The 19,337-nt window shown below is 42.4% G+C and overlaps 1 protein-coding gene across 1 annotated transcript in view; it reads left to right on the forward strand.

Moving 5' to 3' along the window:
- Positions 1-19,337, forward strand: part of LOC142765967 (uncharacterized) — a 150,379-nt gene that overhangs the window by 104,199 nt on the left and 26,843 nt on the right. Inside the window, exons 13-16 of the mRNA XM_075867775.1 lie at positions 7,196-7,246; positions 11,850-11,897; positions 13,865-13,906; positions 18,570-18,617. Of these exons, the coding sequence (XP_075723890.1) occupies positions 7,196-7,246; positions 11,850-11,897; positions 13,865-13,906; positions 18,570-18,617 (189 nt within the window). The remainder of the gene's footprint in view (positions 1-7,195; positions 7,247-11,849; positions 11,898-13,864; positions 13,907-18,569; positions 18,618-19,337) is intronic.

The raw sequence follows: 19,337 nt of genomic DNA on the forward strand, positions 1-19,337 counted from the left end.
TTGCATGGCCGGTCATGTGGGTGGCATTCGTTATCCGAGTAATTCCTCGCGTGAATGCAAGAGGGTGGCATCTAAAGGAGTAATTTTGAGGAAGACGAGTAGCGCTTACGGAAAAAGGCCGCTTACTGAATACTTTTATAGTACAACTTTTGGCGATTTTTTCACTCAAAGCAAACAATTCGCGGTCGAGTAGGGGCTCCCTACTGGAGAACTTTTGTGCAATGTAACTTCTGCAAATTTTTCGACAGCTGGACAATTGCTCGTGCTTACATTAAGCATTACACAGAAAAAAAAACACCAGGCCTGCGCGGAAGGCGCTGCACTGTCACAGTGAAAGCTAAAGAGCGCCCTTTCATAAACTTTTCACAACACTCGATCGGTAAATACTGCAAGCACAGTAGCTTGATATTCACTGGAGCAATATTACCCTACAGCACAAACCAGTGACACTGAGTAACAGCGTCCAGCGCCATGCCTGATTATGAGCCCAGTATGGCGCTGGTGCTGGGACGCTGGAGTTGCAGCGTCCCAGTACTCGGCGCAAAATGGCTTTACATGGTTAAAACGGGGATGCCCATTCATCATAAATAAATCAATATGTAAATAAAATAGCGCGCATTACAATAAAAAAAGATGGAAAAAAAGTAAAATGCATTTTGACGGGATTCGAACTCGCCACCCCTCGATTTCGAATTTAGTACAGTACCCACAACGCTACGCGTTTTTTCGTTCTTTATTGCGTGTGTATATACAATATTCACAAACAAATGTAAACCAAACAAAGGAAAAACTTGAACAAAGGGAAAGAGGTCAAAAGCATCAAAGTTAACATGCTTTTTCAAATTTCTTCATCTGCAGAAGGCTTTCTACTTGATGAAGCCACTCGGTCCCTTTTGTTGAACCTTTTGTGATTCCACGATGAACAGACAGATTAAAAAATTATTTTCGAACCAGACGCGCATTAACATCAGCATGGCCCGCCGCCATTTTAGATTGCCATTTACCGTGCAGGCCCAGTATTAGAAAAAGTTCGAAAGGTATTCCTTCTTCATTGGATACTGGTAGAACTATGATGCCGTATGCATCAAGAGGTAGATCCTTTTTTAAACTCCTTTGGAGAACAACTCAGTAAAAGAATGCATTTAAGCAGTGCAGAAAAACAAGTTCGATTGTTTCCCGCTTTTTTGCAGAGAAGGCAATCAACACTCCAAGGAACGAATAAGCTTTTTCTTTGCATTCATATTTTCGCGGGCAAGGCCCCAGTCTGCAATTTAAAGAAAAAAAGATTTCACTCCAGGTGATACCTTCATTCTTTTTTACACGGCTTAGCACAATCTGGCCTGGGCACGCACGGTTTATTGTTTTATATAGAGGAACCGGAAGAGCTTTTTCTACTGGATTTTAGTATAACTTTCTACGCGAAATTGTACTGAGGTATCAGTTTGAAAAACGTGTTTTAGAAAGAGATGTGAATCATCAACTTCTTTAAGGTAACCTCGAATACTCGCTTTCTTATGACCAGACGCTACCACAAATTCTGGCAACCTTCTTCCAAGCGTAATCTGTATAACAGTACGTATTAACAAAGCTATCTTATTTCGAAAAAACATGAACCGAATAACTAACTGACAAAGGCACAAATGACATAGACCAACACTTATTCAGACGGTTTCGCTTTGGTGGACTTGGTCTTTGTCATTTGTACCTTCCACAACGCTACACCTGCACGTACTTGGTGGGTTGTAAAATGATTATTTATCCGAAGAACGCGCCGTTCGACTTCATGTTTACAAGTCACACAGTCAAGATCGACGCGTTATTCCTTTTCAAATACCAATGGCGTCTTGATTCGACTATGACGAACGGTTCCAGGCGCTGAATGACATGCGGATATTAGCAAGAGCGCTAAGTTTTTCGAAGCATTTGCAACTTAACTCTGAAAAATCTCAGATTGACTGGAGGAGCAGGCACAATTCGTCGGATGTAGCTGCCGATAGCTTTCCCTCTTAGAGTCGGTTATCGCACTTGTTACTGGTCAACTTGGTACAGATGATTTGAAATGACTCGTTCGGTAGATAAGAGCGCACACGAATGAATATTTAGTGGTTGCTTTTTTTTTTCGCGCAAGGTATGATATAGCTGTATACATCCGGCACGCCTGATTACATATTTAAGTTATATCAATACGTGCAACTAAAAAACCGCCGAAAAAATCACTCATGCAATCCAGTAAAAACGTACGCCAGTACGTTAGTTCACTAAGGCGTACCAAATTACCAACTCAGATTTGCGTGTTCTTGCATACAAGTCAGAAAAATACCGGCTACTGCGCTCAGAAGGAAGATTTCGGTGACAGCCTGCGTTACTGAAATCACGACACTTCGATCGTTGTCGCTCCTTGTGCGGGCCTCGCACACGCGGAGAAATGATGGATTTAGGCTCACGGATCTGTAAACTGTACGTTACAGTAATTTTTACACTTTAGAATTGGCCCTACTTACAGTAAAAAGCCCCGGCAGCATGTACGCCGGTGCGGCCGGCACGATAGGCCTCGCTGGGACGGGGCACTGGTTATGGTCACTCTCGAAGCAGCTTAGTTGCTATGCTTAGAGTTTCTGCATTTTAACTTCGCTCTATTTCTAACTGTTGCCTAAACTGTACCTGAAGTAAGTAGAAGGTCAATCATTGCCAGACATGCAATTACCGTGTGGCGATATTGAGCGACAGCCATTTTTCTGGCTTCCGCTCGCAGTATACAGCGGGCGCATCAGCGTACAGATATATTCACTTATTTCAATGCAAGATATTAAAAACGACCAAAGAAATACTAATGCAAACCGCTGAAAACGTATCCCAGGGAGTCATTTCACGTGGGCGGGGGTACCAAATTACAAACTGTAAATTGCGTGTTGTTACCTATCAGTCAGAGAAGTACCGGCTATGTGCGGCCGGCAGCTTTCGGTGACAGCGTGTGTAACTGATAGCGCGACGCATCGATCATCAGCGCTCCTTGTACGAACATCTACACAAGGCAAATAGTTGATTGAAGTTCATGGATGTCGAAACTGTACTCTACAGTTCTCACACTTTAAAATTGTGACTGCACGAAGCAAGCAGTGCCAGTAACATATACACCGATGTGGCCGGCGCTATGGGCTTAATGTTCGCTGGGCCGGGCACTGGGTAAGACAACTCTCGACGTGGTGAGTTGGGATGGTTGAAGTTCTGCATTTGAGCCTCGGAACATTTCTAATTGTTACCTGATGTAAGTAGAAGGATAAGCGTGAGCAGACGTTTATTTACGCGGTGGGGCGGAATCAAACGACAGCAGTTTCTCTCGCCTCCGCTATGAAAGCTTGCGAAGCGATTAAGAGAGCTGATTTACCTTTCGTCAATTTGGCAGGAAAAACAATTTCCTGCTTGTGTTAGGAGTGGCGTCCAGCTCCAGGCTTATAAACACTGCAACTTGGAATCCTTACAGCTATACACGGCTGATATGAATATGACCTGTATACCCGGGGGCATATAAAAAAAGGTGCATTACAATTGCTGCAATACGTACGTGTGCCGCTAAAATTACGTGTGTTCGGTATCTTTTAGGGAAGCATCTCTCCGTGCTGTCCAATCAACAATCAAACGTTTTACCTTCAACGACACCGAAACATACCAAGGCACGCGCAACGTAATGTGCACGCTGCGCTGGTAAAAACAGTGCGTGCACCAGCGCTTTCAGTGAAAATTCCAGCGCTTCTAGAGCTTCGCAGTGTGGACTAGCATCGCAGCGGTTAAGCCAGCGCACCTTCCAGTGTAACACAGCTAATTCCCAGTGCGCCCAGCAAAGTGCCAGTAAGTACCAGCACGTATCAATGTCTCAAGCGTGTACCAGTGCCAAAAAACGTACTGGCATCACACTTACTGGAAGCGCTGTTTTTTTTTTTTGCTTTAGGGTAATAAACTTTTTGGTAGTAGGATGGCATTCACTATGCTATTTTTCGTCATTCTTCTGAGAAATGTGGTATCGGTTAATCACTTGAAAAGGATTTCGTGCCAATTGTTCATGCAGTGGCTGACGACGATGAAGAAAGATGGCTGAAGTGGGGATGTGCCAAGAAAAAAATGGCAGTGGCTTATCTCAGCTATGCTTGGATATACGTAGCGTTAGCAAAGGTTCAGCTGATTATTCTTCCTTCTCCATGGCTATACCACAGTGGCAAACGCCAGTCAGAGGCGCTATTTAGCGGCTCCAGCGCAGTGTCAGATGGCGACTGCACAGGGAAAGCGCGCGCGTCGGCGTCCATATGTCTACCAAGGCTATGACGGCATTCCTCTGGAAAGCGCACACCGGCGGCGGCGAGTCGTGCGCGGCTGCGGCCGAGTGCGAGGGACGTGCCGGCTATGGTGCGTGACACCACTGATCGTCTGCGCAGCGCATCGAATTGCGCGCACACCAGCGGTGAGCCGCGCGCAGCGGCAGCGGAGTATCATTGCGCATGCGCAGACCAGTGCCACGCGAATTCTGCTCAATGAGGCCAGTGTAGCTAACGCTACAAAACAGTATTGTGAAGGAGTTCATTGATAATGATTTACAAGATGTATGTGCGGGCTATTATAGAATTCGGGTGCATATTATTTTCTGGCAGCGCGGCACACAAGATGAGACAGTTAATATTATTAGAAAAAGAACCCTTGCGCTTGTTTCTTGGACTCCCCAAATATGTGGCAAATAATGTTTTTTTATGTGGAAGCGCATCTTCCACCTTTGTGAACTCGATTGAGAATACTTACAGTTCAAACCTTAATAAAAATATACAATTCGCCTCTGAAGCGCATCTTCCACCTTTGTGAACTCGATTGAGAATACTTACAGTTCAAACCTTAATAAAAATATACAATTCGCCTCTGAGACAAACGTCTTACGATTTATTTAAGAACCAAGAGCATTCTTTGGAACACAATGGTCTAGGCTACACTCCCCTCGGATTAAGTTCGTCCAAGCGCTGCTAGAGCCCCTGAATGTAAATATTCATCAGATCGTCATAACAAAGATGCCTGATTCGAATCTTGAAATAAATTTGATGATATTTTCCCCTGTAATGCGAAACAACTGCCCCTTTGATATTCAAATATTCGGTTACAAGAATACTTGACTCATGTGTCTATAAACAACATTATTGCGACAGATGCATCCGTATTAAACGAAAAGGCTGGAGTAGGCATCTTCTGTACTGCTCTCGACTGGTTTTTTTCAGTTCGATTACCAGATTACACGCCTATACTCATCGCTGAATTATTTTTTATATTTCTAGCGCTTCGTAAACTTCCTGCAAGCCAATCAGAAGCAGTCATACTTACCGATTCTCTCTCAGGACGCACCGCACTATCTACAGCAAAAAATTTTCATTATTGAGTACGATTAGCAGTATATTACCAATAAACCTGAAAAAATTTCACTTACTGTGAATACCTGGCCACTGTGGGATTTATCCAAATGAGATGGCAGACTAGTTAGCGAAAGCGTCTTTAAGTGGACGACTCTTACCTATTTTACCTGATTTCGCCTATGTAATAGTACTCAGATATAGAAATGCATGTTTGCACAAGGAAATAGAAAAATTATCATTCGATAATGTCACAGACTTCGTAGATCTAAGATTTTGCTGAAAAAACAGCGGTGTGAATCTCGGCAGTTAGCCCAGCCGCGGTGGTCTAGTGGCTAAGGTTCTCGGCTGCTGACCCGCAGGTCACGGGTTCTATTCCCGGCTGCGGCGGCTGCATTTCCGATGGAGGCGGAAATGTTGTAGGCCCGTGTGCTCAGATTTGGGTGCACGTTAAAGAACCCCAGGTGATCCAAATTTCCGGAGCCGTCCACTACGGCGTCTCTCATAATCATATAGTGGTTTTGGGACGTTAAACCCCACATATCAATCAAATCAATCAATCTCGGCAGTTAGAAATTACAATCACCACATTACGATGCAGAATTGCGCACCTGAATTATTACCTACATAAAGCTGGACTCACAGCATCTCCGTTATGTCTCTTTTGCGAGAAATCAGAATCAATAGATCATTTCTTTTTATCCTCTCAACGATATTCCTATCAAAGGAAAAGATACCTGGTCGAACCAATTGAGAAGCTAGGTTTAAAAATAAACGTGGAAGTAATTTTATCATTCAAAAGGATTACATTGAGGTATAGCCGCAGGGACATAATGGCAACAAAAAGATTACATTGTTAGTCTATTGTTATTATTATTTCGGCTACGAGACTACCTGAATGCCCGACTCATATCTAACTCACTTGATGATCCTGCCGCCCGGTTCTTGGCCGATCACCCTTTGTGGGTGAGTGCCAGCAAAGCTAAAGGTTCATCAACATCATCATCATCATCATCATCATCACCACAGTTAATAGGTAAACAGGAACAAGCTTTTGTAGAGGTTTGGAGCAATGGACGGTCCTCCGTTACGTTTTTCGCATTGTACCATAACTATTTTTTTCGCTGTTTTAAATCGCATTATAAGTCTTATTAACGCGATTGCTGTCCCAACATCAAGCCTCCTTAGGGATATTCGACCAACAAGTAACCAGTATCAGTTCAGCTCAGTGCTAGAATACTGAGCTGGCACCCAGCGGACCCGAATTTGAGCTTCACTGTGTCCTTGGTGCGACTTTTTCCGACAAGTCAAAACCATCGGCGTAGCTCGGTGGAAAAATACTGGACTAACAACCAGAAGACGCGGGCTTCGGACCCCACTGTGTCTTTGGCGATAGGCCTTTCTTCTAATTTTGCGCGATGTGGTTACGGATACCGGCGGCTGCGGATACCGGCGGCTGATGGTGAAGCCACCATATGACTTAAAGTACACCCAAATCTGAGCACGCGGTCTTACAACATGTGCGCCTACATCAGAAATGCAGAATTCGGCGGCGGGATTCGATCCCGCGACCTACGGGTCAGCCGCCGAGTATTTTAACCACTAGACCACTGCGGCGCGGCGGTGGCTGCTGTGGAGGCGTCGGACACCTGCGCGTGACCCTGGTTGTGATCTCATAATTGCTTTCGCTGTAAAGCAATATCGTTCCGGCGCTATGCAGTATAGTGCGTTTTACTCTACTACATAGCGCACAATACGCTTGACGTAGCATGTAGCTGACGTAGCTTGACGTTTTTGTCGCTCTTTATCATTCTCAGCCTTGGTCCCCCCTAAGACTGGGAGACGGAAGTCGACCTATTCCAACTTGGGCAAGTATTTCATCCTCCTTTAGACAATGTCTTTTTTTTACTTTGCTGCCATATAATGTTTCTGTCGCATGTATTCGAGATCGTACTTACCACATCAGATCAGAGGACGGCAAAATCAAAAATACAATATTTATTGTGTTGGTCAATTGCGTGTTATTTTGATCATAAAACAACAATAAACTAACGACATATGAACATGACAATATGCATTGCAGCAAAAATAGTATAGAGACCTCTTTATGAGGGTTTCAAAACAGAAAGCATTTAAAAAATGCACGCATATCTGCGTGCTCCGGCGGCACATGTCGTCAAAAGATGACAGTCTTCTTTTTGGAGAGAGAGAATAACAAGTTGATTTTACAATGTATCTAGAAATGGAAGTATTCTAGAATTCAGGCCACCGATAGGTTCCACAACCATTTCGCTTTAGTAAAGCTTAGGATAGAAACTTTTTTGGTTATAGCGTCGCAGTGTTAGTGCAGCGTAATAAACACTACTGTCTTCAGAATCTCCTATCTCTGCATTTGAGATATAAGTTATTACATGCCTACTACTCATGTGCATATGGTTTCCTCAAATATGCGTATTACTTGCATTTTGATTGACAATCTTCCCAAGTACGAACGCAGCGAGCATATCAGGATGGCTGGGCGGCGCGGCAGTACTGAAACTTTTGCCGGGTCGTGCAGACGTGTGCGTTGAGTTGTGCGACACATTGGCATACAAAAACACAGACTGAAATTCCTGCTTTGAAGTACGCAAAGAAAGATCTTCAAAAAATAACACCGGCGGACTTGACATACACTCATGCAAATTTTGAGTGCAGCTTCATGTTTCGGCAAAGACAGCTGTCTTTGAAATTTAGGCTTTCTTCAAGGTATCACATACGCCATAAATCAAGATGTTTGTCCTATAACACAGCACCTAATCCACCAATACTGTTCTTTCTACGGATAAGCGCGGGGCCCGCCCCACATCTGTTAAATATTGTTGTACTTTGTTGATGCTGTGCGTAGCTGATCATGTGAGGAATTATGGGTCTTTCTCATTGAGCAGGTGAGAAACACTGAAGGACACCCTCGTTGCCCCATTACATGGCGTGATGATTGCTCGGTATTACGCTCTTTCTTGTTGTTCTCCTCTTATACCACCCTAGAATACATGGGTTTATGAAAATCCTTACCCCATTTTATGTCAGTATGTTGACTTTTTGCAAGTAAGGTTGAAGCACTAGCATATATCTGAGGTGTATCACTCGATGCCGATGCAGAGAGTCTCGGCCACAAATCCCGAAAAAGCGCAGGTATTTTCGCTAATTCAGTTTATTATACATGTTTGTCAGTCAGTCTAATGCCTCTGAGCTATACAAGCACCGTAGATGGCAACGGCAATATCGACGGCATTATACGAAAAAAAAAAAAAAACGCCTGGCATCTGCACTCTACCGAAGTAGATGAGAGGCTATAATGATGAGAGACGATGAGAGATGAGAGACTATAAGAGGATATATAATAAAAAAGTTAAAAATATGCAGCAGTTCCTGACATAGCGAAAAACTATGTGATCAAGTTGAGTGCAATCCTTTTACCACAATCTAAGAAGTCCAATTAGGGCTCCGCAAGTTTATTTAATGAACTTTGAAGCACTGTCACGTACACAATTGAATAAAACTGCATGTCTGCACACAACTCTCGCGATGCATTGCCACAAGTCATTTAGAATAACATGAGCAAATTTTTAACGCAATCTCCCTGTATCGATGAAACTAATGCTCTATATTGCGCTTGTTTTGTTAAATAATATTTACTGTTATTTGGTGTGGGGAAATTTCACACAGGAAAGGGCTCTTCATTGATTAAAAACATTGCATATCGTGGGCACACAAGGGATTTGTTTGTTCGTTTCAACGTTGTGCCCACTATAGTTTGTTTGACATGAAATCAGCCTTACCCACGAAAAAACTGTTTATAAAAATCAACGGGATCCCACAAATGTCGCCAAACTAAGTGAAAATGTTCCTTTTTATTTTCTGCTAAAAGAAGTCTTCTGGAACAATATTGTCGCCGAACTGAATATGGAAGACGGATGTTACGGCATTGTTTGCAACACTCAATAATCTGCTAAGTAGTGAAATAGCAATAGAAAAATGCACTCTAAAGGATACAAAGGAACACTTTTGTAGGTACTGTCATGCAATAATAAATACTGTCCTGAAGAATGCTACATTTGCCTTAATCAATGGAAACTTATTCTGCTTTTCGATTGCCACACGGTACTTATTTACATTTATGCATATTCCACATATTTTGATCGTGATTGTCAGAACAATGGTTTTAATTGTCCCATTACTTTGTTTTCCAGTGTTTTTTGCGTATTTACCACGTTGGTGTGGTTTTAGCGACAGTATTTGAATTTATTGTTATGAAAATATTTCTTAGATTTTTACTTTCATGTGTGTAACGTGAGTTATTGGCCTTGTAGAAATATGTATTTGGACACGCCTGTATTCTCGACTATATGCTTTGTACATTGCGGCTTGGATTTTTCTATGTCGAATTGATCGCTTTTCATTCAAACTTAGCCGCATCATTCAAGATGTAAATAAACATTGGTTTGATTTTATTTGAGCTCAGTAGCCTGTTTCATTAGACCTATTGATTTTACTCCTTTGTTATAAATAAGTCCTAGTTGCTAGAGGCCGCTTACAGAGTCGAGAGTGTTCAGCAATACGGTGGCCTCTGCGTCGACTATCACCATTCGGGGCCACAATATTCTTATATAGTGACCTCGAAGGTTAACGATCAACCAGCGCAGGGAACACCAGCGGGAGTCGCAGTTGTTTGAGGAAGTTATAATAAGGTTTTGAATTCGCGCGAAACAAGAGTATTTAGCACCATTCTTGAGCCTACGCCAGCTGCGACCAATAATGCTAGCCTGCTCAATATAGCTCACCCCCCCCCCCCTCTCTCTTTCCATTACACAGACACATACGAATCACCGGTGATTCGTTAGCCGGTGACTGATGACCTGCTGTCATCCACGGTACATCTAGTGTAATTTCGTTTAAATTTAAAACTGCTATGTCTCAAGGATTCATTTATAGGATCATCACCGGCGACGCCACAAGGCATCTCGCGTGCTATTTTTCTGTCCATGAGCCCAACGCACCCTTCGAAATTCGAAGCAAGCCGATGCAACGAAGATAACAGCATCACAATGAAGCATCAGGCTCACCACTATCTCTATTTGTCTTACCACCTTACGGACCGATCCATAATTCAACAACAGCCACTATGCCAGCAGCTGTGTCGCCTAATACGTTCGTTATACCGAAGCCTGAGTTACTGCCAGCTTTAAATAATTCGCCATAGGAAGTAGAAAAAAACCAGCCGCAAACGTACGGCCTAGTTGCGAGTTTCCACAAAAGGAACTGCTGCGGTGTGTCGGGTCACCTATATTTCTTCCTTGAAGAAAAGACCAAGTGCTCGTTTGTTACACAACGGAGTTCTTACTGCCGGACACAGCACTATCAACTACGTTGGTTTAAAAACGTGAAGATAAGTAAAAAGCCCCTTACAAAGAGGCTGGTTGTTCTTCATCAACGTACAAGGTTTGTCTGTCATCGCCTTCCTCCGCCGTGTAAAAATCTTTCGTAGCCATCAATATTTTTACGCGACAAGGTGTTGATGCGAGTACATACACATCGGGCACGCAGTAAACTTTCCTGAGCTCCTTTACGCATAATAGAACTCTCTCAAATCGGCACACCAAAAATGCTTACAAACACGACGGTTTGTCCTGCGGACTTCGCATTTGAATAGTACTAATCAAGAGATGCATCCTCCGCACTGAATTTCTGAACTTAAAATACGCGATCGTCCACTTAATATTGCATTCGACAACGCTGTTAACAGACTACTGGCATAGGCGGATTCTCACCGGGATTTCCAGGCTTCAGTTTTCTTGCAGGTGAACTCACCATCTCTTATCAGTTCGGTGTCAGAGCGGCCCTTAGTGCACCAACATCCAATTATTGCAATGCTTTAACGGGAGGGCTAGCTCAAGGCTGATGTTCATCACCTTCGTTCTTAAGGTTGTTCAGAAACCCACGCCTAAGATCAAGAACAAGTGGTTACAGACCATGAAATATTACTAGCAACATATCTCATGTGAGAAATCACAAAAACTTTGTGAATAATAGAAGTCATTTCAGACAGGTCAGATGCCATAACTCAAAACATTCAAGGTGATGTCATCAAGGCAAGGCTATTAGTCTCATCACATTACATTACTTCAAGCTACAGTGCACCAATACAGGCTACTCTAGTACTGATTAGGCCTCCAGCGATGACATGATTGTTTCTGTAATTTATACTTGAAGGATCAACCATTATGGAACGGGAAGTTTGCAGCTATATATATTGCTATACGAGTGTGCCTTTTGTTAAGTATGGATGATAGGCAGTATTTGCTGAAATTATGTAAATACGTCGTTCATGAAGATAGTAATATCAGCACTACTGCTACTGGAATTAGAAATATAGTAGCCGTTTTGCGCGTCTGTGCATTTGAGTGAATATTTCATTGCTACACTTTTTTTCAGTCTCCACCTCCATTAACCCCCCGAGGTTTTGCTGATAGTCCAAGCGGGGTAAGTGCTTTATTTATAACATCGAGCAAATCAAAACAAAATGCCAGGCAAAGAAGATCAATCAACACAGAGTTGCATTTTCTTTGGCTGGTACCATGTTCCGTTGGTGCTTGCTAATATGACTATTTCCTAGCTTGTCCAATTCGTTACCTAATTCAGTCTTTCGTACTAAGGTAAAAAAGATTAGTTTCATTGTTTCATAGCTTGCCAAAAGACGTCCACCTGACACAAAGTGAAGAACGTACTCATAAGGCAATGGCGGACGATCGCACTGGTAGTAACAAGTATGACCACTTGCGCTTGGAAAAATATGTATGCCTATCACCGTACCGAACTTCTTAACTTGCGAGCTTAGGCCACCATAGGGCACATCATGACCGTCCTAATCAATCCTTGCCACTGCTGTGTTGTAAACCTGTGAAAATGGCTGGGTAGCTAGACACATATATAAATAGGTAGATAGGCATATAAATATAAAGACTGATAGATATATTGCCACGAGGTCGTCACGTGGACCAAGGTAGCAGACAAGTTTATCAGGTGAAACACTTTATTCGGGCTGAACTTCTGGCCAACAAATGAAAAGTAAGATTAAAGCAATATACACTGGCATGATAGCAGCGAAAAGAACGTAGGCTGTCGATCAACTGACAAGCGGGAAAGCATGTCAGCATTTATACACTTGCCATCGAACATTCTAGTGTTATCGCTAGCAAATACGTATACGTTCCAGAATAATCTGAAAGGTTCACGAGGTGGGTGTAGTATTGACAAAACAATCTACTGCAGCATCGAAGCTTCTCTAGAACCGTAGCGAGGTTTGCGCTGAACATTGTGTAAAAGGGCGATTATATGGCTAGTCCTGAGGGGAGCATTCGTTGCCCGAGTACTTCCTCGCGTGATACAAGAGGGTGGCATCTAAAGGAGTAATTCTGAGTATGACAAGTAACCCTTACAGAAAATGTTCACCACTAAATACTTTTATTGTAGCACTGCTGGCAATTTTTCTACGCAAACGATACAAAACGCAGTCGAGTAGGGGACCTCCTACTTATGCAACTCTTCCGAATTTTTCGACAGCTGGACAATTGCTCGTGCTAACATTGGGCACTACATAGAAAAACGCCAGGCCTGCGTGAAGGCGCAGCACAGTTACAGCGAAAGCTAGAAGAACGGCCTTTCAGAGCCTTTTTGAAACACTCAATGGGTAAATACTCCAAACAAACTTGCTTAATATCAACTAGGAAATAACAATAAACTTTTGGGTAGAGGGCCGGCATTCACTATGCAATTTTTCGTCATTTTTCTCAGAAACGTGGTATCCGCTGAACACTTTCAAGGAATTTCATGCCCATTTTTCATGCAGTGGATGATGACTATGAGGAATTATCGCTGAAGAAGGTATGCGCCACAGTAATTAGGTAAACAAAAACAAGATTTTGTATTGGATTGGCGCATTAGACGGCCCCCTCGTTACATTATTCGCATTGTGCAACGACTGGCTGTTTTTCCGCTGTTCTAAAGCGCTTTATAAGTCGTAATAACGCGATTGCTTTCCCGACGTCAAGCCTGCTAAAGACATTTTGGCCCACAAACAACCAGCACCAGTGCAGCTCAGTGGTAGAATACTGGACTGGCACCCAATGAATCCAGTTTCGAGCCCCACTGTGTCCTTGGTGTGATGTTTGCCAACAAATCAGAAGCTCCGGCGAAGCTCAGTGGTAGAATACTGGGCTGGCACCCAGCAGACCCGGGTTTTGAGCCCCACTGTGTCTTTGATGGTAGGTTTCTCTTCTAATTTCGCGCGACGTGGTTATGGATACCGGTGGAGGCGGCGTACAACTGCGCGTGACCCGGGTTGTGATCTCATGACAGCATCGCTGTAAAGCAATATCTTTCTGGTGCGCTACAGTTGATTGCGTTTTATTTTTCAACTTGACGTATTTGCCGTGTTATATCATTTTCAGCCTGAGTCCCCCGGAGACGACAGTCAACCTATTCCAACTTGGGCAAGTACTATATCCTCATTCAGACAATGTCTTTATTTACGCTGCTATATAATGTTTCTGTCGCATGTATTGGAGACCGTACTCACAACATCAGATCACAAGACGGTGAAGGCAATAATACAATATCCATGGTGTTTGTCAGCTTGTGTTATTTTGATCATAAAACAACAATAAAGTAAACAACCAATGAGCATAGAAATATGAATTCAAGTAAAAATTATATAAATATCTCTTTAATAATGTTTTAAAGTAAAAATCATGAATATTTGCCCCCATATCTGCGCGTTTCGGTGGCACATGTCGTCAAAATAAGGCAGTCTTTCTGGGGTGAGAAAATAAAGAGTTGATTTTACGTTTTGCGCGAGAAGGTTGGTGAGGAGGCGCTCCGTTATTTATGAACACCATCTGGCAATAATTTCTAGAACTTGAAGATTTATAGAATGCAGTCCATCGGTAGGTGGCAGAGCCATGTCGCCTTAGTAATGCTTAGTATACAACCTTTTTTTGGTTATAGCGTCACAGTGTTGGTGCAGGGTATTAAACACTGCTGTCTTCAGAATTACGTATATCTGCATTTGATATATCAATTAACACGCGCGTAATACTCACGTACGTATGTTTACCTTAAATGTGCGTGACACCTGCTCTTTGACAATCTTCACAAGTACGAACGGAGCAAGCATATCAGGGTGGCTGGGCGTTGTGGCAGTACTAGAAGTTTTGCCGGGTCGTGCAGTAGAGTGCGTCGAGACGTGCAGCACACTGACCAATGGAAACACGGACAGAAATTCCTGCTTTGAAGTACGCAAAGAAAGATCTTCAAAAAATAACACCGGCGGACTTGACATACACTCATGCAAATTTTGAGTGCAGCTTCATGTTTCGGCAAAGACAGCTGTCTTTGAAATTTAGGTTTTCTTGAAGGTATCACATACGCCATAAATCAAGGTGCTTGTGGTACACAACAGCACGCAATCCACCAATGTTCTTCTTTTTACGGAGAAGCGCGAGGCCCGCCACGCATCTGTAAACTATTTTGTGGACTTTGTTGATGCTGCGCGTAGAAGGTCATAAAAGGAAATGTGGGTCAGCCTTATTGAGTAGGTAAGAAACACCGAAAGACACACTCGGCGCGCCATTGTTCTGTGTGATTAGGGCTCGGTATTTTAATTTTCTTGTTATTCTGCTCTTATACCACCCTGAATTACACAGGCTTATGCAAATCCTTACCCAATATGATGTCTGTATAGAGTATTTTTGCGAGTAAAGTTGAAGCAGCAGCATATACTTGAGGTATTTCACTCTACGTCGAAGCAGAGGGTCTCGGGCTCATATCGCAAAAATTGATAATTATATTCTCTTCTATTTATTATACATGTTTATCAGTCACTTTATAGCCTCTCAGGTATGCAAGCAACGAAGATCGCAACGGCAATGGTGACGGCGCTAGTCAAGGAAGGAGCGCCTGGCATCTGCACTCTATCAAAGTAGATGATAGACTACGATAAGGATATATAATCAATAAATAGCTAAACATACGCAGCTGTACCTGACATAGCGAAAGACTGCGCGACCAAGTCGAGCGCAATTTATTTACCACAATCTACCAAGTCCTACTCAGTGCTACGCAAGTTCATTTAATGAGCCCTGAAGCACTGTCACGCACACAATTGAATAAAACTGCATGTCTGCACAGAACTCTGACGTTGTATTGCCACTAGTTATTTCGTTTAACGTGAGCAAAACTTTGATGCATTCTCCTTGTATCGATGAAACTAATGCTCTATATTACGCTTGTTTTGTTTAATAATAATTACTGTTGTTTGGTGTGGGAAAATTTCACACAGAGAAACAACCATAAAATACTCATGGTACAAGAATGGGTTCTTCATTCCTTAAGAAACATTGCATATCGTGGGCACATAAGGGATTTCTTTGTTCGTGTCAACGTTGTGCCCACTATAGTTTCTTTGACTCGAAATTATCCTAACACACAAAAAAGTGTTCATAAAAATCAACAGGTTGTCATAATTGTTGCCAATCTAAGTGGAAATGTTTCTTTCTATTCTGTGCGAAAACAAGACTTCTGGACCATTTTTTGGTCGAATATAGAAGACAGATGTTACGTTAATGTTTGCCTCACTGAACAATCTGTCGAGTAGCGAAATATCAATAGAAAAATGCCCTATAAAGGATATAAAAGAACACTTTTGTAGGTATTCTCATGCAAGAATAAATACTGTTCTGAAGAATGTTACATTTGCCCTAACAATAGAAAGTTATTCTGCTTTATGATTGCCATGCGGTACTTGAATAAATTTATACATAATATGCATATTTTGATCGTAAATATTGTCAAAAAAATGGTTTCAATTGTCACATTACTTCTCTTTTTTTGTTTTATTCGTGTATTCACCGTGTTGGTGTGGTTTTAGCGACAGTATTTGAATTTATTGTTATGAAAATATTTCTCAGACTTTTATTTTCATGTGTGTAACGTGAATTATTGGCTTCGAAGAAGTATGTATTTGGACAAGCTTGTGTTCTCGACTGTATGCCTTGTACATAGGGGCTTGGATTTTCCTAAGTCGAATTGTTCGGTTTTCGCCCAAACTTGGTTGCATCTTTCAAGATGTAAATAAACATTGGGTTGATTTGATTTGAGTTCAGTAGCCTGTATCAGTGGACCTAATGATTTTACTTCCATGTGCTAAATCAGTCCTAGTTGCATGAGGCTGTTTATAGAGTTGAGAGTGTTTAGTAATACGGTGGCCTCTGCGTCGGCTATCATCATGCGCAGCCACCATATTGTTATATAGTGACCTGGAAGGTTCACGATCAACCAGCGCAGAGAACACCAGCGGGAGTCGCAGTTGTTTGAGGAAGTTATAATAAGGTTTTTAATTCGCCCGAAACATGAGTAGTTAGGACCATTCCAGAGCCTGCGCAAGCTGAAACCAATTATATTAGAATGCTTAACAAAGCTGGTGCACCCAATCATGCACGCACCGACGCACATCCCCCATCACACACACACATACAAATCACCGGTGATTCGTTAGCCGGTGACTGATGACCCTGCTGCCATTCAACAATACATGCAGTGTCATTTTTCGTGAATTCAAAAAGCTATATCTCAAGGAATAATTCATAGAATCATCACCGACAAAGCCACAAGACATCTTGTGCACCATTTTTCTATCCATGAGCCCAACGCACAATTCTGAATGTGAAGCAAGCCGATGCGGCGAAGATAAAATCATCACGCTGCGGCATCAGGCACACCACTAGCACTTTTTTGTTACCACATTACGGACCTATCCATAATTCAATAACAGCCACTATTCCAGTAGCTGTGTCGCCTGATACGTTCATGATACCGAAGCCTAGGTTACCGCCAGCTTTAAATAATTCGCCATAGGAAGTAGCAGAAAACCAGCGTAAAACGTATGACCTGGTGACGAGTTGCCACAAAAAGGACTGCAGCGAGGTGCTGGGTCGCCCATATTTCTTCCTCGAAGAAAGGACGAGGAGCTCGTTTGTTACAGAACAGATTTCTTACTGCCGGATACAGCAAAATCAACTAGGTACGGTTTAAGTACGCGCAGATAAGTAAAAAGCTCTTACAGAGACGCTGGTTGTTCTTCATTGTTGTACAAGAGTTGTCCGCCATCGCCTTCCTCCGACATGTAAAGATTTTCGCTTAGCCATCAATATTTTTTACGTGACATGGTGTTGATGCAAGTACATACACACCTGGCATGCAGTAAAAGTCCTCGAGCTCTGATAAACCTAATAGCACTTTCTTACATTTGCAAACCACGAATTCTTATAAACACGCTGACTTGTTCAGCAGGCTTCGCATCAGTGTGGAACTAATAAAAAGATGCATCCTCCGCACTGAATTTCTAAACTTATAAAACGCGATCGTCAAATTATTATTCCACTCGACAACGTTGTCAACTGACTAGTGACATATCATAGGCAGATTAGCATGGGATTTTCTGATTTCAATGTTCTTGCAGGTGAACTCACTATCCCCTATCAGTTCGGCGTCAGAGTGGCTTTGAGCGCACCAACACCCAGTACTTGCAATGTTTCAATGGGAGTGCTTGTTGAAGGCTGATGTTCATCACATTTGTTTTTAAGCTTGCTCAAAAAACCACGTCCAAAATCAAGACATAGTGGCTACAGACGATGAAATATTACTAGTAACATATATCATGTAAGAACTCACGGAAATTTTGTGATTACTAGAAGACATTCAATACAGGGCAGATGCCGTAACTCTGAACCTTCAAGGTGATGTCATCAAGGCAAGGTTATCAGTCTCATGACATTTTATGAACTTCAAGGTACAGTGCACCAGTACAGGCCTTTGTAGTACTCATTAGGTCTCTAGTGATGACATATATGCTTCCATAATTTATACTTGAAGGATCAATGGTTATGGAGCGGGTAGTTTGCAGCTAGATATATTCTGCTATACAAGTTTGCTTTTTGTGAAATATAGATGATAGGCCGTATTTGCTGAATGTATGCAAAAACTGCTGTTAATACTGAAAATAATATTAGGACTACTGCTACTGGCCATACACTTACAGCAGCAGTTGTGAACGTCTGTGCATTTGAGTGAATATTTTACTGCTACACTTTTTTTCAGTCTCCACCTCCATTGACCCCACCAACTTTCTCTGATAGTTCAAGCAGGGTAAGTGCTTTATTCATTATGTTGAGCGAATTAAAACCTAATGCCAGGCAAGGAAGATCAACATAGGGTCGTACATACTTTGGCTGGTGCCGTGTTCCATTGGTGCTTTTTAATATGACTTTTTCTTAGCTTGACCGATTCGTTACGTAATTCAGTCTTTTATTCTGAGGCAAATAATATTACTTTTAATACTTTATAGCTTACTAAAAGACGTCCACCTGACAGAGAGTGATAAACGTTCTCACAGGGCTATGGTGGGTAATTGCACTAGTAATAACAAGAAGGACCACTTGCGCTTGTGGAATTACGTACGTCTACCACCATACCGAACCTCTAATCTTGCGAGCTTAGCCGCCTCAGTGCTCTTGATGACTGTCCTTCTCAGGCGTCTATTCGCTCCTTAACTCTTCCTGCCTCACTCAAAGTTAACATTGTTGGTTTCGAAATGTCTGCAGTGTCGGAGTGGTCGCGATCCCTCTTAGACGTTTCCTGTCAACTGACGAGTTGCTTGTATGTGATTGTTACTTTGAGCGTATACGTCACGGGTGCTTTGAGTGCATGAAAATAATAGCAAATAGGTGGTACAGGCCTTGATGACATTGTCTTGATGATACTACCTTGATGAGTAACTCTGAGAATGAACTTCAGCTTAGGATTACAAATCTTGACACGGAAAGCAGAAAAGTAGGTCTGAGAATAAGAATGCAAAAAACTGAAGTA

Source organism: Rhipicephalus microplus, chromosome 6 (assembly GCF_043290135.1).
Source record: "Rhipicephalus microplus isolate Deutch F79 chromosome 6, USDA_Rmic, whole genome shotgun sequence".
NCBI classification, from domain to species: domain Eukaryota; kingdom Metazoa; phylum Arthropoda; class Arachnida; order Ixodida; family Ixodidae; genus Rhipicephalus; species Rhipicephalus microplus.